At 40.6% G+C, this 26,234-nt stretch overlaps 1 protein-coding gene across 4 annotated transcripts in view; it reads right to left on the bottom strand.

The window, feature by feature from the left end:
• The window catches only part of TBCD (tubulin folding cofactor D), a 125,954-nt gene that overhangs the window by 24,873 nt on the left and 74,847 nt on the right, over positions 1-26,234 (bottom strand). For all 4 annotated transcript variants that reach the window (XM_082213799.1, XM_082213802.1, XM_082213801.1 and 1 more), the window contains exons 18-28: positions 17,680-17,765; positions 13,366-13,446; positions 11,929-12,002; positions 11,321-11,438; positions 10,127-10,187; positions 9,198-9,220; positions 7,174-7,205; positions 6,238-6,300; positions 5,363-5,439; positions 4,059-4,140; positions 1,275-1,393 (exon numbers count right to left, since the gene is read on the bottom strand). In XM_082213799.1, coding sequence (XP_082069925.1) covers positions 1,275-1,393; positions 4,059-4,140; positions 5,363-5,439; positions 6,238-6,300; positions 7,174-7,205; positions 9,198-9,220; positions 10,127-10,187; positions 11,321-11,438; positions 11,929-12,002; positions 13,366-13,446; positions 17,680-17,765 — 816 coding nt within the window. The remainder of the gene's footprint in view (positions 1-1,274; positions 1,394-4,058; positions 4,141-5,362; positions 5,440-6,237; positions 6,301-7,173; positions 7,206-9,197; positions 9,221-10,126; positions 10,188-11,320; positions 11,439-11,928; positions 12,003-13,365; positions 13,447-17,679; positions 17,766-26,234) is intronic.

Raw genomic sequence — 26,234 nt, 5'->3', positions numbered from 1 at the left:
AGTAGAAGTTAAAAGTGGCTACACACACACTTACTTTGCACACCTGACATGAACACACAACCAGTAATCTTGTGTTTGCTGCCAGGCATCTAGGTCCATCCTAAATTCACCCTCTGTTTGTGTGACAGGTACGGGATACAAAGACTGTCCAATGCAAGCCTCCTGATACTCCTTCACTAACATGCTCTATCTGACAAGGAAGGATAGCCTTTCTATAAGGCAAAGGTGGAGAACTGGCCAGCCCTCCTTAGGCCATTTTGACAGCTGGGCAGGGCCACCCACCTGGCATCATATTCAAATGTATAGCCACAGCTACAAAGGAAGAATAGAGAGTCACTCCCAATTCTTCCTTTGGAATGTGGTGCCACAGCTTCACCAGTACAACATCTAATGTCATATGACATCATAGGTGGGTGTGGCTTCACCAAAATGGCCTATAGGCCAAATGGGAAGGACTGCTGGCCCTCATGGAGGTTCCCCATCACTACTGTAAAGATATAAAGCAAATTTGTCTCTTTCCACTTAACTCCTTCTCATAAGTGTGCATAACACTTGTTCTTTTCCCTGGCACAACTCTGAGGTTTGAATGTCTAACTGTATATAAAAAAATCTAAGCATTTTATTGTTAGCTTTCCTGCTTCCCTTGCCATGGAAGAAAGCAGTGACACCCCCAGGAAGAGTTGCCCTATGTGGGCTACTGAAGAGTGTTGCTGGAGAGCAATACATTAGAAGAGGAAACTACCGTATTTTTCGCTCTATAAGACGCACCAGACCACAAGACGCACCTAGTTTTTGGAGGAGGAAAACAAGAAAAAAACTATTCTGAATCTCAGAAGCCAGAACAGCAAGAGGGATCGCTGCGCAGTGAAAGCAGCAATCCCTCTTGCTGTTCTGGCTTCTGGGATAGATGTGCAGCCCGCATTCGCTCCATAAGATGCACACACATTTCCCCTTACTTTTTAGGAGGGAAAAAGTGAGTCTTATAGTGCAAAAAATACGGTATTTGCCCGCTCCACAATATGGCAATAGTTATCCATTGCCCATTACTTGGTTGCCTTTTTTTGTCCTATTATGAATATGGTGTCTATCTCTCATCCCTTCAAAGAATCATTTCCATAAGAAACCAAGATTAACACAGAAATCTTGACAGAGATTTGGTTATAAACCACCAAACATGGCCTGCAATACTGTATTGTTGTATGTTCCTTCATGATATTCCTTTAAGCACTTACAAAAAAATATTAAAAATATTAAATCCCCACTCTCTAACTCACCTCCTGAAGCTTGCCTTTTAAAAGAAACCTAGGAAGGGCACCTAAGGCTGATGAAAGGCCACACCGAGTCATTTCCTCATGGCTCTGAAGGCCTGAAATGTATTGATTCACCAGTTCATCTAGATAAATACAAGTCATAGTATCATTAATTAGAAATTGGCATGGGGTGGAGAATAGGGAGATTGCGCCAAAGTCCTAGAATATTTGCATAAATTATTTCCAGAGAGAGAGAGAAAAGGTGATTTCAAATTGCTGCAGTCATTGTCTAGTCATTCAAATGATTTACTATGGAAATTTTTTACTGTTAGGGAAGCAGGACAGTGTACTCAACATGACTGTGCAGGCCTAATTTTCTTCAAAGTTTCATCCTTTCACAACTGAATTGAAGGATGTGTTCTAAGGCAACAACGAGCATAAATCTACTGAAAGTTCCAGCCTTGTATCTTTTGAGGAAGATGCTTCACTGGATTCCAGGAAGTGGTTTCCATACGCTGGAACCTGGTAACAAGGTGACATTTCTGAAGGAATTTCTCTGAAGCAGCACAGCTGTTGGAGGTAGTGCTTGATTTTTAAAGTGAGAGATGCCCACATTCGTTCCTGCCTGGAACTGCAACTAACACTGTTATCTGGAAATCGTGTAGCTGTGAAGGGGCTGGTTGTGATTAATCAATGCCAAAGGAAAGGAGTTCTGAAACAACTCAAATGCATTTCCATTTTTTTTTATTATTGCTTTACACTGTCTGGGGTTGCCAAGCCCTGGTACTGATTGTAGAACCAAGCCCAATGACCCTGGCTCAAATTAAGACCACGTTAAGATGGATTTTCTTAGCACATGCAGAGGATTATTACTTCTGCTTAAATCAATTCATCAGTATGCTATACAGTGGTACCTCGGGTTAAGTACTAAATTCATTCCGGAGGTCCGTTCTTAACCTGAAACTGTTCTTAACCTGAAGCACTTTAGCTAATGGGGCCTCCTGCTGCCGCTGCGCCGCTGGAGCACGATTTCTGTTCTCATCCTGAAGCAAAGTTCTTAACCTGAGGTACTATTTCTGCGTTAGTGGAGTCTGTAACCTAAAGCGTATGTAACCCGATTTACCACTGTATAAACTTTAAGATGCTCAGAGAAGTATAGAATGGGAAAATACACAAACACACACCTCAAAGAGGCAATTCTCTGCGAACATCTGAGAAACAGCACAGGTATTTTAGATATCTCTAAACTATTTGTGCAAATATAAAACACTGAGGCCTGAAGCAACACAGGCACCCTACTCTTGTCTATATGTCTTGTGAGAACACCCAAGATAATGAAATTTCATCAGCACTCATTTTAATTTCAATGACACTTTGTTAGCAGCACAAGGAACCAAATTAAAAGGTTGCAGAAAACTCTGCATAGGCTGTTTCTTGATAAGTACCCAACAGTGCCTATGGGACTATAAGATGGCACTAGTAAGAAAATGTAAATGCGATAACACAATGAAATACATGATCTCTAAACTGTTAATTTAACAGAAATAATGGCTACAAGCTAAAGCAAGTGTTGAAGAAAAAGACAACAAATTACAGAGGGAAGAAACTGCTGGAAACAGGGAGAATGAAATTATGTATAAAAATATCACTACATATAAAAAAGAAATATGATAAAAAAGAAATTATGTATAAAAATATCACTACATATAAAAAAGAAACCTGGGCATCTTCATTTCCATTGTGAAGCTTGTACTTTGAAGATGTAAGCTAGATCTTCAAGCTATGACCAAAACCCAGAGCATCAAGCTTTGCAGGTAAATTATCATGCCCAAATGCGTACAAAAACTAACCATGTTTTGCTATGTTACTTATTAGGGTGGAGGCCCTGTAAATTTTTCCAAATTAGAGGACAGCTGTTGGGGTGTTGCTACCCACCAGCAATCTTACTCTAATTAATCCTATTTCCCTCCAATTGCATTCCTCTCCCTTTCAGGCTCTCTGCAGGGTAGGTGAAGAGAGAGGGAGGGGAGAGAGAGAGAGAGAGAGAGAGAGAGAGAGAGAGAGAGAGAGAGAGGTAGAAGGCTGTGCCTGGGTGCCATTTGCTGGATCATGCCTGCCGGCACCAGCTGTTTTATGCATTATGCCTTTTTCTACTTTATGCATAAAAGGCTGTACTCAATGGAATGCTAATTAATGAATTCTGCCAGCACAAGGATTTCTGCTTGCACAATAAGGCCTTCTCCCTTCTCCTCAGCTCACCCCTGCCCCAAATCTGTCCCAAGGTGTTTCCTCAAGCTTCCAGAGCGGATATGAGGAGGTTTCTGGATGTGTGCAGGGGGGAGAAGGGAGGAGTCCCATTGCATTAGCAGTATTATAGCACTTATGGAACACCCCAAATACCACCATAAAAGCTCCGATCTGCAAATTTTCTTCCCATGTTACAAAACTTTATTAACTCTAACTCCATTGTAGAGAAGTAAAATGGTAGTGAAGAGCTGATTCAGAAGTGCACACTTTCACTGCTTTAATTCAAGTGGCACTTTACTAGGCATACTACAAACAGCATTGTCCCACACGTGTGCAAATCAGAATTCTTTCATTTCTCCAAAAGGGACAAGTAATGCTGCTGTCACCTCCAATTAAGTGCGCCTTAGAAGCCCACATAACTGGGCTGGTCCCGAGAAGTTGCTAACCACTGAGATGTTTATTTAAGGACTAGTTCTGCTCCTGTAGGAAGTTTTCTAGCTAACAAGATCATCATAGGCTATCCCTTAATAAAGGCAAGAGACAAACATTATGAATCAGTACCTTGCTGAGCTGGATTTGCTCCCTCCTCTTCAATGTAGTAGTATTCATTACACAGAGCAGCTAATGCAGCGACTGCTGATTCCTAAGACAAAGGCAAAACTCTGTAACCATCAAAAGATCTTTCCTTTCAACTATTGTAGGAAAACCCAATGAATAATCCCTCTCCCTATGAATAATTTTACTGTAGTTTGCTATGGGCCCATTCATAAAACAGCTGAAGATAAGCTTTGCATTCCAAGCAAGGAGATTTTCAGTTCGTGACTTGTTACTGTTTAGGAGATAAAATAACACTCCAAAGTATCTTGGATCACGTTCTCCATTCAGGTCTGTCTGAAGGCACAGTAACTAATAGCTCATGACTTATAAAACTGTTTTAAAGCTCATCAGTATAATTTTATGGAGGCTAAATTAACAACCCTGAACCTAATTTTAGTAGACTTAAATTAAAGAGTTGAACTTGCAACAGAATTTACTTGATGCTTACTCAACAATTTGTTCTAATTTAACTCAATTTAGCACAAGAATAGATGCATGATGTGTATATTGCCTTCCATACCTTTAAAAGCAAACACTAGTCAAACCAGCAGAGGTTATTTAGGCTTTAAGCTTCATTGTATACTCGCACAATGATCCCTCTCCAGAATAGCCTATGGGGAGAGATGGCATTCTGGGCAGGGCTCATTAGGTTTGGGTGTGGCTGTATTACAGCCAGCTTCCTAAATGACTGTAGCTTTTGCCATGAGCTATGGAGCCTCTCCTCACTCCCACAGATAGGTGGGAAAGACTGGACCATCATTTTATTTATTTAAACGAGAAAAAACTATACAGTATCACGCAAAAGATTTTATCTTTCTGCACACGTCACTTATGATCAGGCAGTAAATTTACAACAACAACCACCCAGATGACTAAAGAGTATCTCAATTTAAGAATGTGCTTGGTTAATCTTTTCCTATGGTTTGTTATGGAGTCTCTATAACAAGCCTATTCAGTTCCATATAGAGTTCAAAGAGCAGTGCAACTTGAGTTGAGTTGCTGTCCTAAATTTCATTTAAGTGGTATCTATTTCCTCATTATAAATATAAAATTGATTACTTCAGGATGAAACTGAGGTTCTGTCCTTTCACAGACACAATTAATTTACACCACATGGAAATACAGGCCCAAAGTGCTCTTGTGTTCCATTATATACAGAACCTGGGTAATTTAAGAATACCTTGAGAGCAACTTTCATAATACGAAAATATTAATGTTTTCTTTTTTATCAAAACAAGCAACAACAATATAGATACAGCAAACTGTACCTTTATTTGTTGCTTTGCATTGCTTGAAACAAGGTGGAGACTTTTGAAACTGTCATTTATCAGCGACTGCCATTCAGCTAGAGGGAAAGAAAGCATGTTTGATAATACACTAGTTACCTAAAATTAAACATACTGGTATTCATCACCTTTTAAAAAAACAACAACTTTTAATATATTCAAAGGTTCCAGAGTGTGTTCATAAAAACTCCAGCTGATCTCTGCAAATTTAAGTGTGCATCTTTATGGATTTTTGTTCCCAAATTAAATGTTTTCAACTTTGTTTTGAATTTGCTTTTGAGATTAGTGCATCATCTATCACAGGGGTCCACAAAGGCCTTTTCCTGGCACCCAGGGTTCCCTTTCCCACTAAAATGAAGTTTGAGAGAAGCATTCTGTTATAGATGGAACATTCTGTTGAGTGGGGTAGAATTGCTGTCCCAGGTCTCCTGCAGATGACATTACCCTATACAATTTCCTCCACGTGCTGCATCATTTCACAGAATCACAGAACTGTAGAGTTGGAAAGGACCATGAGGTTCATCTAGTCCAACCCTGTGCAATTCAGGAATACTTTGCCCAAAGTGGGGCTCAATTTGGCCAATTCTTTTCTGAATTAAACTGAATATGACAAACACAGTCATAGCATCATGATGCCAATGACAGCAAGAGGCAACAAGCAAAAATACTAGGTCATGAAAGGCATGTTAGGACATTCACAGCCCTAAAGAACATCTTGTGACGATAGAGAATAAGCTTATCTCTGTGAGCCATATTTTTGGCAAGTGAAATCAAAAGGACTGTGCATTTGAATGCAATTATAATCTTCAATAGACAAAAAGACAGAATAAATTTAAGACATCAAAAACATCACCTACCTATTATGGGATCTCCTCTAAAAGGCATTTTTGAAAGTGATAACTTTTCAATTAAAGCGCAGACTGGAAGAAAACGAAGAGAATACAATTTCTGAAAACAGCAGAGAACAATCCTGTGTCAAATATGGTCCTCTGAGTTCAGTGGCTCTTGTACACATATATTATACAGACACAGGGTCAGAACTCAAGCAAATGTAATAACAGGCATACTGGTATTGCTACACAGTAGATGTGTTGCACTGTGAATATGCATACTGATCAGCACAAAAAGTATTTTAACAGGTATTCTAGCACAAGATATATTCTAGCACTACACTTTAGTGTAGCTAAAGTTACTCCCAACCTTACCAACTGAAGCATACAGAAATGGCGCAGGCAAGTCCCAAATTAAGGCTCCCTAGGTTTCTGCATGTAGTGCATCCAAGTACTCCTTGACTTAAAGTTAGTGTGGAACATTCTGCTTGTATAGAGCTTTTTCAAATGGAGCCCCTATGTGCAGGCTACATGAGAACCCCTCTGAAAAATCATTATTTTTGGTGGGTTACATCTGCGTTCCTTGATACCAACAAGCAAGAAAACAAGTTTTATGGTGGCTGTTAAAATGCCACCAAGGAGCACTACCAATATGGAACCTGTTTGTGTTTTATCTGCACTGCATTAAAAAAAATAATGGGGGAGGTATTTTTGGGGTAGAGTGAGCGGACAAGGTATGGTTTAAGGGAGAAGTTTGACCTTGGGTACAAATTGAAGGAAGGATTGGCAGTGTGCCTGGTGAACCAGGGTAGCAGCTGAAAAAATGAGGGAGGTTCAAGATGCAAGGTTCATTTCCAAAGTACATTTACTTATAGTCAAAAAACCTGAGAAATGCATAATTCCACAGAATGCTATATAATAAACATTTGGATTAAAAATATGTGTGTGTGTCATGTGACGTACCAGCTGGCCTCATTAGTTCTCCACCTAAACCCCTGAAAAAGGAAAAAGGAAAATGTATTGGCTGAAAATCTCAAATCACTATCTTTACGAAGAATACAAAGGAACGGAAAGGTAAAATTCTCTTTTCTGTCTTGTTAAGATTCAAAATCAAAAATAAATTAACTCTTCCATCACTTCATCTTGCTTCATGTGAAACCTTTTACATGATGTGGCAGTGCAGAGGAAGAGGCAAAAGAGAGCAAGCTATCCTAGAAAACTCATCTGTCTCAAGACTTTGAAGTTAATCTCATAAATCCCACACGTTCTTTGTTTTGTGAAGTAATTCTTAGGTTTATCTAATACCCAAAATACATTTATTTCATTGTATGGCCTTGTGCTCTTAACATTTTCATTGAGAGAGTATAGTGCTTCTTAATCCACTGCCTCTACACGATGCATTACACATGATCTATACAGTTCATCACTTGGTAATGTGACTTCACTGCTGTTGCTGATATACTTCACTTACACAACAAACAGAAATCAAATTACTCTCTTCTGAGAAAGTGTTTCATATCACTCCTATTTCTGTAAAAGAAATCTTCATTCCAGAAACAGATAAAGAAAACCATGAAAAAAAAATGTTTTTTATGTTCTTCAACAGATGGCTGACGACACTTTCTCAAAATCCAAGAAACCACGTCTCAGCTGAGCACCTTCAGGGCACTTCAGCTTGGTTGCTCTTCAGAAAACAAGTTCAGCTTGTTTGGCAAAGTGCTTGCCTATTAAAAGCTAAGTGGCTTGCTATTACAAAATGATCCAAAGCAGAATATTTTATATACCATTTAAAAGGTATTTTGATATCCTGAAACTATGTTAATATGCTCACAAGTGAATAACTCAATTATGCAAAGTACTACGTTGAAGAGAAACATGATGCTTGTTTGAAGTCTAATTGATAAGAAAGGCACTATTAAGAATCTAATGAAACCGATAAATGCAAGCTTGCATTTTGTGAGAAAAAGTCAAATTATACCCTAGCCTCACCCTGACATTAAAAGAATTTACAGAAAGTATAACAGCCAGTGTGATACCTCTATAAATATGAACATATTATGAACTAAGGCAGATTAACCAATGTGCCAAATGAAGAAAGCTGTCTCAAAGAATGGTTCGTATTTAATATAGTCATTTTGCTCCCAGAAATTCTGGTTCAGTCTTACATTTCAAAAAGATGGAAGTGAACATGTACTACACAGAAAGACAATTCAAAAGGTGCAACTAAACACACATCTGGTATATACTTTCCTCTCCCTTTCCAAACTTGGAATTGTTCTTAATAAAACAGCTGTGACATATATAATGGACCTGTATATAAGGGGGATAAATTCTAGAAGCTTGACAGTGTATCAGTTGTTTCCTGCCTCTACATCCTTTCCCAACAGACTCTCCAATTTTGAAGCATTAAGCCTGCCTCTAGGCTCTGTATTTTCAGTTCGCTTCACCAATGTTCCAAATTTTAAATGTTACAAAGTGAAGCATCAAGAGAAGGCGGCTTTAAATTATCACAGGACACTCTTGGCTACTTCATGGACCAATGCCATGGTGTTTACTGTACAAGACAGAGTAAGGAAGGTGTTGGTTATAATTTTCTACCTTGCCTAGGGTGGCAAAATACCTTGAGCTGGTCATGGTCTCAACATGGCACCCCTTGTCTGCCTGTTGCGCATCTCTTGAGATGCCAGACAGCCTATGCAGGTTGCTATAAGACAGGGTCACACTTTCCACTGGGCTGTAATTATGTATGGGCATCATAAAAGAATTTCTAAGACAGGCTGCTCCAGTCATGCCCTCTATTCCAAGCAGCAAGTTCTGCTGTGGCCACATGCCAGCCAAGCTATGCTTACGCTTAGGAAACACAGCACACCCATGCACAGAGTCAGTATGAAAGCAGGCACCCAGGCTTTTTTGTGGACTGCGTATTCTATGAGGCTTTTTCTTTATTCTTACAATTGAAACAATCTACTTGGCATTAATTCTCTTACCGATACAACTGACGACGGAAAAGCTGTAAGAGAAAACTGGTATTAGATACGGAATAAAGAAGTTCTATTTAGTTCAGTGAATCTCAAATTGCAAGTTATAACCCACAGCTAGTTCCTGAGTGGACCACACAACAATGGGACTCTGGATCCCAAAAGGTTATGTAAATTTACCAACAGGTCCCACTTCAAAATGGCTGAGAAACACCAATTTAGTCAAAACTCCACTCCATAGAAATATGTTAACTGTACACAGTATTTTTTATAAGAGTACAAGGATTACGTTTTTGTGACATAATTCGGTATTGTTTCACCCATATTTGATCATACGTATAGATTTTATCACTGATGGCTATCAAAATAGCATCTATTTTCCTAATAATAATATTAGTTATACTGGTACTGCCCAGGAAGCTCCAGTAATAGATCCCACGTACATACAATATTCTAAGTGTAGGGTAATTCTCTGCATGTTTATGTTGAAGAAGAAAATTCACTTCATTTCAAATCTCATATAGACTTTTGTATAGTACTTTATGGGAAAAGTTAAAATATATATCTAAGTCTGCATTACTGGTGAGCCACTTCTTCTGTGAGCCAAGGAAATCCATTGGTGCAGGCAGCAGATTGAGAGGAGCAACAGAACGTGCCACCTGCCAGTTTTTGCAGGGCTGGCTGCAGATAGTCTACCTCCCTACTACCGTGCAGCTGTGCAGCTGCCATTGATCTGTCCTATCAGCCACAGCTGTCGGGCTATGGTCCACTTTGGGAAACTCCCTCAAACATTCTGTGAGCTGCAGGAAGGCGGGCATGACATCTAACAATGCACACATACCAAATAATTCTTACATTATCGATTTTAACAAAAGAAACTTTCCCATTTAATGAGTGCAAAAGCATTTTCTTTTTCATAAGACAGAATTTGTACCAACCTCCACATGAATAAGTTTAAGTCCTTCCAAGGCTTTTTCATCCAAATATGATGTAATGGATCTGCAAAGTTAAAAGCCACCAAAGAAAGCATCAGAGGAATACTATTATGAGCTTCTTTCTGTCACATGTGAGGGAGTCAAGGGAGTGGCAAGACATTAATTGGAAAGTATAGATGCTTATTCTTCTCTCTGAAAACCAAGGTGTCAGTCAAATTTCTAAAGCCACCAGCGTCCCTGACAGATGTCACACAACCGTCCAAACCAACATTAGGCATTTCTTCCCATATTACCTGTGAGATCATCATGTATTGACTAGTAAGTTTATCTTAAGGTTACCAGATTTTTTTCAATTAATCTGGGGACACTTTTCAACTTCAATGGATTTTGTATGGGGACTGATTTGTAAATCCGGGGACTGTCCCTGGGAAATGGGGACATCTGGTAACCTTAGTTTATCTAGTATTACCTGTTTCATAACCAAAGCTCTTGAATATATTTATAGCCATTAAAATATTAACAATTCTAGCTTTTAACTCCCTTCCTAGGTGAAATTATGTTTTCTTAGATCTCTTAAGCTAATTCACTGAAAGAAGTTCCAACTAATTCACATTATCTTTCCGAGGCACATTAATGCACCCTGGTAAATGCCACCCACAATGAAGAAAACCACTGATGTAGATAAGAAGGGTATGATGCTATTTTTTCTTATTTAATTTTCTACTACCCTCGTTTTCTTTCTGATCATAGTAGTCCCTAGTATGCAGAACTTAAATGCCATTATGAACTCTACCATAATGCACTGGGGGAAATGGTAGTCAACAACAATTCATCTTTGTATCCATGCCTTATTTATTTATTGACCCAATTCATAGACCGTGTTTCACTACAGTCTCAAAAAAATGTACAGTGGTGCCCTGCAAGACGAATGCCCCGCAAGACGAAAAACTCACTAGATGAAAGGGTTTTCCGTTTTTGCGTTGCTTCGCTAGATGAATTTCCCTATGGGCTTGCTTCGCAAGACGAAAACGTCTTGTGCTTTTTTTTTTTAAGCCGCTTGAAGAGGCGCAGTTGCGACGGACCGTGCTTCGCAAGACGAAAAACATTGCAAGATGAAAAGACTCGCGGAACGAATTATTTTCATCTTGTGAGGCACCACTGTATAAAAACAATGCCATAATGATTTTGTCTTTTTACCTCTTATTTTCTTCTGCTAGTTTACTCAAGGCGTGAGTGATCTCAGCACAGGCCAGAATTGCTCCGTGGCGAGTATGAAGATCTGTGCCAATTGCCAATGGCAGCAGTTTTGGTAAAACTGCAAGAGATTAAACATGAATAACTTACAAATTTAAAAGGGCAAACAGACAAGAAATTGTCCCCTTCCAGTCTGAAGACTAGATGCTGGATCCATAATAAAATGATAATTCTATCTTGAATTCATTTTACATACATTGAGAAGTTTACAAAAGTATGTAAATGACTAGCATCTGCAGTTCCCTGGTTTAATTTCCCAAAGAAGTTAACACATTTCTTCATATGCTAAATACAAAATCTTTTCACACGCTAACCACATGTATTCTACTCTAATGCCACAAAAGCCTACAGTATGTTAACATTACTCTTAAGACAATGAGTTCTGTATATACATTTAACCCATTATAGGATAAATTTCTCTCTCTGTTAGAGACACTTAATTACCTTGGTTGTTAGAAATATTCAGTTTGCTTCTCTATTAGGCACATAGGATTAAGGGCTTTTGCAGTAATATTCTAGGTGCTTTAGATCATAAGCTTGTTTTCACTCACCTTCATTTGCCAAATATTCTGGAGCCTGTGGTGTGATATTATGCAGAGCTTTGGTTGAAAGATCCCGAATAACACTGAAAGATTGAGAGATAGGGAGAGAATGGGGTGAGGGATGGGAAGCATGCAGCAGATGTGCTTATAAGGCTGGCATATGAACTCAAAACACCTAGTTCACGAGTAATGACATTTCCAGTGTCAAGCTAAAGGCAGGAACTTAAAACTGAAGCTGCTTTCAGGAACATAATCAATAAAAGTTCCTAAGAGACAGCAAAGTTTCTGCCTCGAGATAATGGGCAATGCTAACCTCACTGGGCGCCCGGGAGGCCAGAATGGAAGATAGATGGCTTCCTACAACATGAATGAGCCTTGGGCCCGCATGCTGCCGATCCCTCTCCTATTTCACTTGCCAAAGAAATAGGCAGAACCTTCTGCTCCTGATTTTAAAGGAAGCACAGTTCCCTGTGATATCTGAATTTAGGGAACTGTGATTTGCTTAAATTGGTGGTTTTCAACCATTGTGCCACGGCACCCTGGGGTGCCTTGAATGATGATCAGGGGTGCCACAGGCAACACTGGCCTCTGTCCTTCTTTCCTTCCCTCCCTCCTTTAATGCCTTCTTGCTTCTCTACCTCCCAAAGGCTTGCACAGCTGTTTGTTGCAGCAGCCCTGCTGCTGCCCCTGCTGCCTCTCAAGATAAGGTGCTGGCCTCATGTCCACCTCTAGCCAGTCTCCGTCTGGGGTCATTCTCTGCCCAGGCCCCTGTGGGGTGGCATGAGAAGGCACCTCTCTTTGGGGAGGGGGGCAGCTCAGACACCAGGGGTGGCAGCAGTGGCTGCCCAGAGGACTCCCAAGGAAAGGGGAGGAGGCTGAGAGAACTCCACATGGGAGGGTGTTTGAAAAAAGGATAAGAGGCTGCCAGCTCTGCAGGCAAGGGGTGACATAACTGGGATCCTGAGCCCCACAGGGGTGCCGCAGAAAGAAGGTAGTTGGGTCAAGCGAGCCATGGACTCCAAAAGGTTGAAAACCTCTGGCTTAAATGATAGAGAAAAATTTAGGTTCACAAACTGTGGCTCCTCACGTGAGCAGGAGAGGAGGAGAGGAAAGGAAGATGTATCAGCTCAAGGCTCACAATTGCTTGTTGACAGGGCAGGTAAAAATGGTTCCTTGCTGCATCTGAACCACAGGCTTATCTCATTTCTTAGGGTCAAAACAACACATTTAAGTACTTGTACTTATTCCAGTCTTAATAATTAAGATACAAGTTTCACTATCACACCTGATTTTTATCAGCTATAGGTGAAAGTCAACAAATGTTAGCAAAATATAACAACAAATTGAAAACAATAAAAGCAGTCTCACTACGAATTAATTTAGAAATCAGCTATACTTTTCTGATCAAAATACCAAATCCCCACATATTAACATAATTAAACTTACGGATCCCAGTGGTTGATCTTCATGTTAACCAGGTGATCAATCATTGACTGTGTATACTCAGGAAACCCAGCAATATATACACTGAAAGGAGGTGGAAAACACAAAAATTACAAACAGAAATTTCCTCCAAAAGTTATTTCAAAGTCAATTTCAAAAAGAACCCAATAACCCCAAACTGTCCAAGGCTTACCTGTCGTGGCACAAGTTAAGGAAGGAATTTAATAGACATATATGTGAAGTCAAGATTGACACATATAAGCTTTTCATTTATGTTTGCCATCTCATCCCAAACATATACTAATATACTGCTTTTAACCAACACAGCATTATGAAAGCCAATGCTGAAATTAACTGTATATTAAAAATGCATGTAAGCAAAGGGGCTGGCTAAAATGAAGTGTGAATACGTTTTTGTAGAGAAAGTATTAGCATCATGGCTATTGCTGGGGGTGGGTAGAGATGTTTAATCAGGGAGGGAAATTAGTCATTTATCTGGCTTATCTGGGGTACATAACAGAGAACTTGGTATTTTTTGCTATTTTATTTCTACTGCTTAGTAAAATAAGGCTATTTCATTAGTCATAGTCAACATTATTAAGAACTGGCCATCAAAAAAAGAAAGTGAAAGAAAATAGAACCTTCAGCTCTCCTCCAAGAATGTATGTAAAAATGCTAACCAACTTAGATTTTTGAAAAGTTTAAATTAGCAAGATAAATATCTATGGATAGAACTGAGTCATTCCATTAATTAAACAACACTATATGGAAAGAGTAAACTAAAAATCATGGATATTTTAAGGTCTGAAGGACTCCCAGTCTAACATTTTGTGCTAAGGCAGAATAACCTATCCTAGTATCCCTGAAACATACTGTAAATAAGCCTGTATCAACCAAATTATCATGGCAGGGCTGCTTGTGTAGGATTGCCATTTTCAAAAAGTAAAATTCCTGACACCCACAAGGTTGTTCATCTTTTTTGGGGAACAAATCCAAATTGGGGAACCCCCCCCCAAAAAAAAAAAAATTAGTGATTTTAAGCTTTTGGAGCTGTTTCTGCTGCTTTTTCCATACGTTGCCATACATCTGGGTTTTCCCTGACATTTTGCCGAGTAGGCAAAATTCCCCCCCGACGCCATTTTGACACCTGAAAACCAGGACATGTCATACATGACGTATTGCAAGCCTATGCTTATGCAACAAGAATCTGTGTAGCTAAACATACACAGTTCACAGATGCAAGAGAAGGGATAGCATACCTTACAGTAGGCCAAACCCTCTAAAATTACTGATTGTTTATGAGTCATGGAAAAAAATAATTTACAATCAAGGCCCTGATCAGTTTTCTCCATGGAATGGGACATTTGTACTTTAGTTGAAACCTAGTCAATCCTCCAATTATGACCTGTTCATCCGGTAACTCGAAAGTACGTAAGAAAAATGGGAAAGAACTGCCTTCCGGACCCATCACATTTCCTTGTTTTTGTTTTGCTATAGAAAAGAGTTGGGAAATTGGCTGCGTGTAGGAGGAAGGTGTGTACCAAAAAAAAGCAGAGACTAAAGGGAGGGTGGAGTGCCATGGAAGAGTGTGGGCTGAACAGCTTAAGGATGAAAGGGACATTAAAAAAGGTAATTTAGAAACTGAGTAAGTAACAAAAACAAAGTATGCTCACACCGTAGATACCTAAACAAGCTACTTTCTTCAAGGCCTGCAAATTGCCAGCCTCCCTTCAGTTCACCATTACTTGACTTGTATTCAGTAAGCACATTAATTCATATGGTTCTGCTGGCCTTAAGAATATTCTTCAAAGCTGATGTACAGGAAACATTTGGTTTAGAACAGATACGCATAGTAAACACAGTGGGTTGGTAGAATTCTGGACTATACTACTTCATACAGTAAGTGGGGGTCGTATTTTTTAACGCTCCCCCATGCTGTTTTTTCAAAACCCCTGCATGCAATGAACAAGCAGAGCCAGAAGGGGGCTACATTAATATTCTCTCTCTCTCTCTCTCTCTCTCTCTCTCTCTCTCTCTCTCTCTCTCTCTCTCTGTGTGTGTGTGTGTGTGTACACACACACACATTATACCAGGGGTAGGCAACCTAAGGCCCGGGGGCTGGATGCGGCCCAGTCGCCTTCTAAATCCGGCCCATGGACAGTCCAGGAATCAGTGTGTTTTTACATGAGTAGAATGTGTGCTTTTATTTAAAATGCATCTCTGGGTTATTTGTGGGGCATAGGAATTCATTCATCCCCCCCCCCAAATATAGTCCGGCCCCCCACATGGTATGAGGGACAGTGGACCGGCCCATGACTGAAAAAGGTTGCTGACCCCTGCACTATACCTTTAAAGCACATTCAAAGCATATTGTTCCCCTCAAAGAATTCTGGAATGTGCTTTAAAGGTATAGTGTGCTCACAGCCTCTGCTCCTTATATGCAGGAAAATGTTTGTTTCTTCGTTTGTTGTTAATTGAGGGAACAGTCAAATACTAGCAATGGTAGCAGCCCAACCTCACCACATGAAGTTACCAAGGAGCTCAGCCTTGCTATCATTTTAAGTATCACTGTCAGCACCTTCACTCTAGGAAACTCCCATTTTCCCAAGGAAAACATACTAAGCATAGGCTGAGACACCCGGAACAAGAGCATCAGCACGCATATGGACAGGCGTCATCCAGGAGACAATGTTTACTTGGACTTTCAAAAAGCTTTTAGCAAAGCCCCTCAACAAAGATTCCTGAGCAAATGTAGTAGTGATAGAGAGAGGGGGAAGTCCTCTTACTGATCAGTAACTGGTTAAAGCACACTTATTATAACTTGACTACTGTATTCTTGGAAGGGGTTCCTCCAAGGATCTGTATTGCAACTGGCACTTTTTCACTTGATTCATATTTAGGGGTTTCACTTGGTTCATATCAAGATGGTGAGATGTGCTGGTGGCAAAAAGTTATTTAGGGTGGTAAAAACAAAACAAGGTAAGTGAAGAGTTCCAAAAGGACCTCTCTAAAAAATCCCCGCTTCACATATATGAATAAGGGGTCTGAAGTGGCAATGACTGGGCAGGAAAGAGATCTTGGGGTTGTGATGGTCACTGTAGGAACAGATGCTAGACTAGATGGGCCTTTAGCCTGATGTAGCAGGGTTCTCCTTATAGTCTTACATTCTTAAGAAGAAAACAACACCATAGACTGGCTATTCTCCTTGATCACATTCACTAGGAGTGACTTCTGTCAGTTTTGCAAGAAAACTCCAGAAATGTCAAATGTCTTCCTTTCTGCCTAGATCCTAACACAGTCAAGCCATCCAAGGCATTCCCACCAAACCGAAAATCTGAGACCCCTGATGAAAATAAGCTCCATGCCAGAAGCACTAGGAAACTATCTGCAAAACACATCCCAGTGTAGGTACTTAGCTAACAACACTTATGAGCATCCATCAAGGGAAGGAATCGCCAACCAAATTATGCAAACAGGACCCTATTTCCTCCCCAGGTATTTATATTCACCACCATGACAAGGAAGCTTAGCACCAGTTAATACTCAAGGTAACATTACCCCTCTTTGTTTCTGGAAACCCTCCCTCAGGTAATTGACCCATAAAAGATATCTATATAGAACACAGTGTTCAACTTGAGGACATATAAGGTTGTCCCATCTACATTAAAGCTCCCTCTTATTTAGAATTGCCCACCATCTTATCCTTTCCCCCCAGGTTTTCCTTCCACGCCATCATGTTACTTTTGTACTCAGTTCTTAATTAGGGTTTCAAGGTAACACACACCTAGGCAGTGCTTGCGATCCCACTTGAAGCCTCCACCCAAAGAGGCTAGTATAGCAACCTGAAAGGGCTCTGCTTGGCCCCTGGCCCCCATGTAGATTTACTGAGATAACGTAAGCAACATTTGTGTCCTGCTGCCAAGGACAACTTCACAATCCAGGGCATCCCACTGAAGAAGAAAAATTATTCCCCCCCCCCCACTCAGTTTGGTGTAGGTAAATGCCCTATTTCTTGTAAAAGAAAAGGAAACACCATGTGGCACCCTTAATAGTGCCTCTCCTATTAAACATAAAAATCAGAGGGATATCTATGGACTTCTACTTAAAATTATTTTACAAATAGTGAAGAACACAAGCACTTCCAATTTCACTCAGTCTTCTCACACAGAACATTGCAGAAACATATTGTTCACAATGTTCTCCAATTTCCCGTGCAACCATAAGTAGAACAAGAAATACTTTTTTAAAATCCAAAATTATCTGCGTGTCACCCATAAATATAAGGCAGAGGAGGTGCTTACATTTAGAGACTCTTACCTTATATTGAGGAAACAATTTGCTCTGCTTCCAACCGCAAAATAATCAGCTGCAGTCAAAATGTCAATCCCATGTGGGAAAGTACCCTATCAAAGTTAGAAGAGAAGATAACACATAATCACATATAATCACTGTAGTAATACTGGGGAATGTTTCACTTAAGTAGACACAAGAATAATTCCCAAAGAATTTGTCCCATATTAGCATCACAAAAATCAGTGGAATCCAAACCAGGAAATATACAGATAAAATGGTGTGGCTACACAGACAGGATTTGGCTGAGCTTTCAGTACCTCCCACTGAGATCTAGAACAAAGGCTGGGATCCAAAAGGCCAAACAAATTATTATTATTATTATTATTATTATTATTATTATTATTATTATTATTACCCCACCCATCTGGCTGGGTTTCTCCAGCCACTCTGGGCAGCTTACAGCATATATTAAAAATTGTAACACATCAGACATTAAAACACTCCCGATACAGGGCTGCCTTCACTAGGAATTTTCTTAACCCCCTTCCCATTTCAGCCCCCAATCAGCCCCCAGAGTGTTAGGAGAGTGTCCCACCCCTGTGATACCAACTATCCCAAGCGTAATGTCACCATCTGTTCATGTGACTCTGGTGCCTTCTGCTGTTAGGGAAAAAAGCCTCTCCTTCTGGTGAGGCAGCTGGAGTTAAGTCCAAGAGTGAGCCATCTCCATTGACTTCGCCACCATCTCCAAAGATGCAGAGGCAACAGCACCTGCTCAAACAAACACTGTAGCCTCAAACTCTATGAAGGAGAACAAAATTGCTTGCCCAGGCTCAGGATGGCAAATAGCTGTGTCTGCTTCACTCTTCAGGAGAGCACAAGGAGTGTGTCCTGTATTGGATCAATGTCTTAACTTCAACTTAGCCATGCACTGTAGATCTCTACCGTGCCTCATCCATTGGTAATCTGTAGAGACCCATGTTGGCACCCTGCACCAACCTTCATTGATAAAACCTTTAAAACTTCCATGGGTGAGCTGGGGAGAGGCAAAACCTTTCACGTGGTTGGCTGGCAGGCGTTATCAGTCAGCCATGGGGAGTGGTGAGACTTCAGAATTTTAACAGGTCAATTAGAGGCCAGACTGTGGGGCGGGAATTTGGAGACAGACCTGAGTAAGCCCGTCTTCACTCAGGTCTGCCTCCCAAACTTAAAATATGGCTGTGCTGCCTTCCAGCAATGCAGTCGGCATCAGACATCCCACCCTCCCAACCTGTATATATTTGGCCCCGCCTGAAGGGAAGCATGGTGTATACGCATATGACTTTGCAGTGGACTGAACTGTTTGTTGTAGTCAAGGCCAGGGAGGAATTTTCCTGCAGACTAATTGTCATAACTTGTTGGCAGAAAAAAGCACTGGGTTGGATCCTTAGTCTAATCGGGGTGTGCGTGTGGAAAGGAGCCTTATCCCCTCTCTCCTCTGAATGAAAGTATCATGGTACCCTGGTAAACTGTTCCCAAGGGGAAGGATTCTGTCCATATGCCCAGATGGGAGCTAACAGGCCACAGATCACCCTGTGAAGGGGTCACTCTTATTTGGTGTGCGTCAACTGGGGATGCTTAACCCGGGATTGATCCTGAAGTAGTTATCAGACAGCAACAGGGTTAGCTGATCCAGGATACACATCCAATGCTTAAGCAAAACTCTTCTTACACTTGTAACCCATTTGGATGTGGCCATTTCAATCACAAAAGGTGCTCATGTCATTTATTTCTTCCTATGCCTCTACCATGGTGACCCCAGGTTTACTGCACCCTCAAAGGCGTAAATTTCTCACTCCCTCACTCAGCAGCTTTCCAACCTTTACTGCTGCAATTTCCCCCACCTCCTTGAACACTGTGACATCATTATACAGTCATACCTCGGGTTACAGCAACTTCAGGTTGTGTTTTTTCAGGTTGTGGACCGCCAAAACCCAAAAGTACCAGAACGGGTTACTTCCAGGTTTCGGCAGTTGCGCATGCGCAGAAGCGCCGAATTGCAACCCGAGCATGCGCAGACACGGGTTGCGAATGCTGTGGGTTACGAATGTGCATCCCGCACGGATCATGTTCACAACCCGAGCGTCCACTGAGTTTCCTGGGACCTATCACTTTTATTTTACTCTTGCTTCTATTGCTCCTTCCCAAGTCCAAGGGCAATCTACTAAGCCAGATCAACATTTTAAAGTTACAGACATCACACTCTCATGTCTTTCAGTTAAAGTGTCAGTATTTGGGACAAATCTATCAGCTCAACAGCAGCTCATCCTCCAACAAAACACAGCTAGAGCCACAGAGGGGAGAGACTGCCCTAGCACTAGACTTTAATTCCTTCCAGTCATTCATTTTCTATGAGGGCTTATATCCAGAGTACAGAAAAGTAGGTTCTCAGGATTAATAGTTCAGTATTCAATCCGCCCAGAAAAACCCATGTCTACTGAGAAGGGCCAATGAACTGGGAATGAGACTTAATGTCACATGGGTATAGAACCACAGCCCAAGTCTGTAGCACACCTTTTGTTGCTTGAAAATTTACTTGAGTCATTCCTAATTAACGATATATAGGTCACAGAATTATTATTAGTTGACCTTGTTTTGCTTCAGCATCATATTACAGAATGAAAATTTCCCTACAAGAGGAGACAACACATCAACTAAAGACAAAGTAAACTAGAACTAGAAACTAATCACCAAAATGCAACAAAAGTGAAACCATAGTTGATAAGGATGGATCAATTTTAGACCTTTTCATAATTATTTTTGTAAATAACTTTGCTTTCATCAGAGAGCTATACAAGTGTAAAATGGTCTAAAATTTTACTGTTTCAATCATATAATTGAAGTGCTTGCAGTAGAGAGTGAGACTTCCCATGCTGGGATGCCAGAAAGACAAAAAAATATGTCCACAGTAAGTCTTGCTCATAAAGAAAGAAATGTGAATACGGAAAATTTGCATAATATAGGTTTTATTGCCATCCCAACACTCTGTCATGGTTTGCTAAAAGAAAGCATAGGTTCTACCTGCCACCAGATTTAGAATTTAGAGAGAGCTTACAATCTAAAACAAACTATTCAAGTTGTTAGAAATGTGGTAGAAAGACCGGCTTTTAAAAATAACTTCTCTAAAGGAAAACACAATGAAGTAGAGCTGAGGCACAAAAAGGAGACATATGAAACTATCTATCTCATGAAAAAGGGGTTTCCAACTTCTGCAATCTGTCAGGAGAAAAAAGAATGGGACAAAAATGTCATCTTTAAAGTGGCAGCAACATACAGTGGTACCTCGGGTTAAGTACTTAATTCGTTCTGGAGGTCCGTTCTTAACCTGAAACTGTTTTTAACCTGAAGCACCACTTTAGCTAATGGGGCCTCCTGCTGCCGCCATGCCGCCGGAGCACGATTTCTGTTCTCATCCTGAAGCAAAGTTCTTAACCCGAGATACTATTTCTGGGTTAGCGGAGTCTGAAACCTGAAGCGTATGTAACCCGAGGTACCACTGTACTCAAAATGAGGTCATCCACAACACTATGTGCAACATGATCCACTCCCTCCTTGTCAAGAGGAGGAGGTGTTCAGCATAGCACTGTAGATTGCCCCATTTAAGTAGCTGTTGCAGTCACTTTAAATAGGTAACTCACAACAGTATGAGCATTGCAAAATTCCCTGATTGCTTGGCAAGTACCTCCCTAACAGCCAGGAAGAGACTGCAATTTCACAGTAAAAAGTATAGTTGATTGATGAGCTGTCCTTTTGGAGAAAATGTCATGCTACCTGAAACGTGATCTTTCATTGTGGAACGCCCACTCCAGAAAAAAATTATCTCAGCCCTGCAAGCAACTGTAATCAAGAAAACAGAAGGACTACACACAAATCCAACACTGTTTTTGCTTGCAAAACTCAGCAACAACATTATGTCTTCCGATGGAAAATAAGTCCTAAATCTCCCTTGTAGTCACGGGGAAAGTTGTCTGGCTGATTCACATTACAAAACTGATTAGGAAAAAATGGATCACACATACCTATCATAATTAGCAGCCATTTTCTTACGCTACAAGGTGTAATTTGGTACTCCACCCTGGGGGGAAAGGTGGTTCACTAGTATAGACTTCCTTCTTGCTGTCATTTTTTGTGACACAGTAGCAAATCTTCTCTTACAGCAAGAAAAGCAACCCAACACACAGGTCCTCTGGACTGATTTTATGGCATGTGAAATGAGCTGCTCCTTATAAACTCAAGGCTCGAGGCAAATCTGTCACCACTCCCAAACAGATCCCAAGTTTCCTTCCTTTTGATTTAGAATAATTGATCTCCACACTTTCTCAAGGCAACTAACAACAGTCAAAGAACAAATAACTAACAAACAATAAAGTAATCAAATAAAAACCCAAGCCCAGAAACAGTATGGCAAGGAATTAATAATCAGGATCAGTTTAAAATACCAAAAATTATAAAAAGCCCACCTGCACAAAAATTATTCATCCAGCAAACTCTCTGCAGGAGAGTGTTCTAACACTGGGATGTGGCTACAGAAATGACCTCTTACACATGCTGATTAATCTAACACACACTCATACTGGGATGCAGCAAAGGACCTCTCCATCAGAAAGCCACATTCCCACAAGCATCCAGGCTTGAATTCTTGACCAACTAACACCTTCAAAGGCAGCCCCACAAAAAACACATTAAAGTAATAACTAAGGCATTATGACTAGGCGTGACTCTTCCCCAGAAATGGGAGCAGTTGGTACATCTGCCTGAACTGGGCAAAGCTCCCTCCTTGACTGCAACCATTGTTCTTGAGAATCCAACAGAAAAACCAGACCCAGAAAAAAAAAAACCCAAAAGGAAAGAGATATCCATCAAGAACAAGCAAAATCTCAACATCAGGAGAAGCTGCACACTGACATACACAAAGCATCTCCATCTTATCTGGATTAAATTTTTATTCATCCAGCAGATTACTCCTTAGCAGTAAGCAGTAAAGCCATCTCTCTCTCCTGCCATGTTCTGCTCTCCCTATCCATGTAAGCCCATCTCTCTCTCTTGGTGTGATACCCATCTCTCTTTCTCTCTCATTTATCTTCTCCCGCCTCTCACACCCCACTTGCTGCAATTTTATTACTCCGTCTCTTTCTCTCTCTTCATCTTCGCTCCCAAATGATTCCTGTATTGCAACTGGAATTGCTGCTTTGTCTCAAATCCTCTTCCACTAGTTTTTAATCCAAGTTCTACCCACAATAAATCAATGATCACTTCCGTGTCCTAGCAACACTGATAACTGCCTGCATCCTGCTCTTCTGAGTCACTGGAGATAGTACCTCTGATTTTGAACTACAATACAAATACTGTGTACAGAATGCCTCCCCTTATCAAACAAACGACAGAGGCCTAATGGCTTTTGCAAAAAGTAGTAGTAAGGGAAAGCCAGCCATTTTGGCAAGACATCTCTCTCATCTCTTTACACACTCATCGCAAGAGGCTTCACTATCATAGCTACAATACAATACATGGCATCCGCACAGTCAGGTATGCAACAGTTACAAAAGAGAAGCATCTCAAAAGAGAGAGGGAAGCTTTTCTCAATGGATGTTAAGCTCATCCTGAAAAAGGAACAAAAGGAACGATGGATAATCAAGTGTTTTGTTCTGAGGCAGCATCATTTCGTTAATTTGTAACCACCATTTCCATAGTTAAATTACAGTATTTGCATTGGGATATGGGACATGTGCCACCAATAAATTTCAGCAAGACCAGCTAAGGTAAAGCTGCAAGATTGAGACCCAAGAAAACTGGCAACTTGAAACAGGATGAAGTCAGAGCAGGGTGTTTACTCAATCCAGTTCTAAACGTTGAGTACTTTTGTCATTACTATAATCTCTGGAGTGACAACACAGAGAGCAATTGGAACATTCTGCACCTTTGTCACAGGTCTTTTTGGGACACACTGAAGTCGATATCAGAAGTGAGAGCCAGCAGGTCAGATAAAAAAAGTAGTCATTCCTCTGCAAGCCATGTTTGACAGATGGCAAGATCCAAGACCATCGGAAAGCAGAGGGATTTGCATTCAGTGCTAAATATAAACCCTGCTGCAAAAGAAGAATTTGAAAAGCAGTAAAGAGCCATGACTTTATCTGTCCTGCACCTGACATAAATTATGTCAGGTAGTTTCTGGTATGTCATGCCCACCTGACACCAAATGATGTCAGGTGAGCATGACCTCCCACAAAATACCACATTAGCCAAACAGGCCTAATTTTGCCAGCCTGGTCTATATCAAAACTCCCCTGTTTGAAAAGCTGAATTCTCTTTCCAGTTATTAGCTATGTTTTGTAGAGATGAGGTATTATTTGTTAATAATAATTTATAATTAAGAGATTCCAGGAAAATGTAAACTCCTATATAAACGCTAAGTATCAGCATTTGAGTAAAATGAGATGTGAGGTACAAGATTCTACCAGCAGCGCTATCAGCGTAAACTGCTGCACTGGCCACCTCATGAGAAGAGAAGGCTCCCTGGAAAAGACCCCGATGTTGGGAAAGATGGAGGGCAGAAGGAGAAGGGGACAACAGAGGATGAGATGGCTGGACAGTGTTCTCGAAGCTACCAGCATGAGTTTGACCAAACTGCGGGAGGCAGTGGAAGACAGGAGTGCCTGGCGTGCTCTGGTCCATGGGGGTCACGAAGAGTCGGACACGACTAAACGACTAAACAACAACAACAATTGGAGCGGACTGCACACATTCAAGTGTAACCAAACCAACCAAAAGGAATTTATGAATATGACTCTGATGGAAAAGAAAAATAATCAAAAGGCTATATTGGTAGAAATGAAGAACTTAGCCAAACTGCACCCTTTCTCACAATGCAGCATCATAACCAGCACTGGCATGTTCACCAGGCTGTTTTGCCACCTCAGTAAGAAGCAGTCAATGAAGGGTGTGGTAAAAGGCACCCCAGGGTGCAGACACATTCGAGGGAGTGTTTTAAGTTTCAGATGCAGTGGGAGTCAAGAGTTGATACTAAATGAAAGAGCTGGCAAAACTCTAAAGGCACCAAGGATTGGCCACTCCAAGCATGAAGAAATACTAAACCACATTATGACCAAACAGAAATAGAAAAGAAAATCGAACATGCCTTATGGAGTCTGAACTGTGGATAACTGACCAATAAAGGCACATTGGGATTGTGGTAGATAACTCAACAAGAACATTGCCCCAGTGTGAGACAGCTGTGAAAAAGATGAATGCTATTATGAAAGGAACAGAAAAGAAAACTCTCAGCATTATAATGCCTGTATAAATATCTATGGTGCAAAGATACAAGGAATACTGTGCAGTGTTGATAACCAAACCCCGAAAAGAATAGCATAGACCTATTTTTAAAAATCCAAAAGTATAGAGTTTTTGGGCTAAGAACAAGGGCATCTCACAGGCCATGTAGAATAGGATAATGATCAATGTTTCTTCTCAAAACTTTATGATTAACTATCCACTAAATTCACAAATGCTAGAACAGATAACCAGCAGTACTGGATATGATGAACCAAGCCATCTTCAAATCTTTAAAAGGCTGCCACATGGAGGATGGAGCAAGTTTGTTTTCTTCCTGCTCTGGGGGGTAGGACTTGAACCAATGGCTTCAAGTTACAAGAAAGAACATTCCAGCTAAACATCAGGAAGAACTTTCTGACAGTAAGAGCTGTTTGACAATGGAATAGACACCCTTGGAAGGTGGTAGACTCTCCTTCCTTGTAAGTTTCTAAGCAGAGGTCATGGATACCTTACTTGAGAATCCTGCATTGCGGGGGGTTGCCTAGATGACCCTTGGGGTACCTTCCAACTCTACAAGTCTATGATTCTAACAGCATGGGGAATGTGGGTGCCAAAACCCACCAGAATATAGTTAACATGGTCACCTGGTCCATATGGACTAGGGATGGTATTGTAGGACCACAGAACACAAATTAATTTCCCCCCTCTTGCCATGGTCTCTGCCTCTCTGGTCTAACAGGTTGTGCACATTTCTGGAGTATGTCAAACAATACTTGAAAATTGCTGAATACTTGAAAATTGCTCCCAGGACTGCTAGAATAGGAATAGAAGTGTATACAGTTGGTGTAAACGCATACCAGGAACAATGTTTAAGTCCTCTCAACTTTTGAAACAGAAGCACAATACAGGATGGATCCATCAGTATCGCATATCCCTTAAGAAATAGTACCACAAAAAACAGTGCTCCTAGTGAGTCTGTTACCAAATAACATTTTGTCCCCATGCTTTCAAACATGTTTCAAAAATGCTTTAATCTCCAAAAAGGCTTATGTGTTTCCACTTACCAATGTATACATATTCACTACTGATGGACTTTCAGAAAAGAAACAGTGCAAGGCTACAATCTTCTACATACCAATGGCAAACCATTTTAGCAATTTTGTCTTATTTTTTTAAATCAACCTTTTAAATCAACTTCTTTAAGCAACCTCATTGAGGTTCCCTTAAGAGTGAAATTAATCTGACTATAAATTATTTACATTCTGGTC

This window comes from Podarcis vaucheri (assembly GCF_965113315.1).
Source record: "Podarcis vaucheri genome assembly, chromosome: 2".
NCBI lineage: Eukaryota > Metazoa > Chordata > Lepidosauria > Squamata > Lacertidae > Podarcis > Podarcis vaucheri.
This window is presented reverse-complemented; position numbering and strand designations above follow the sequence as displayed.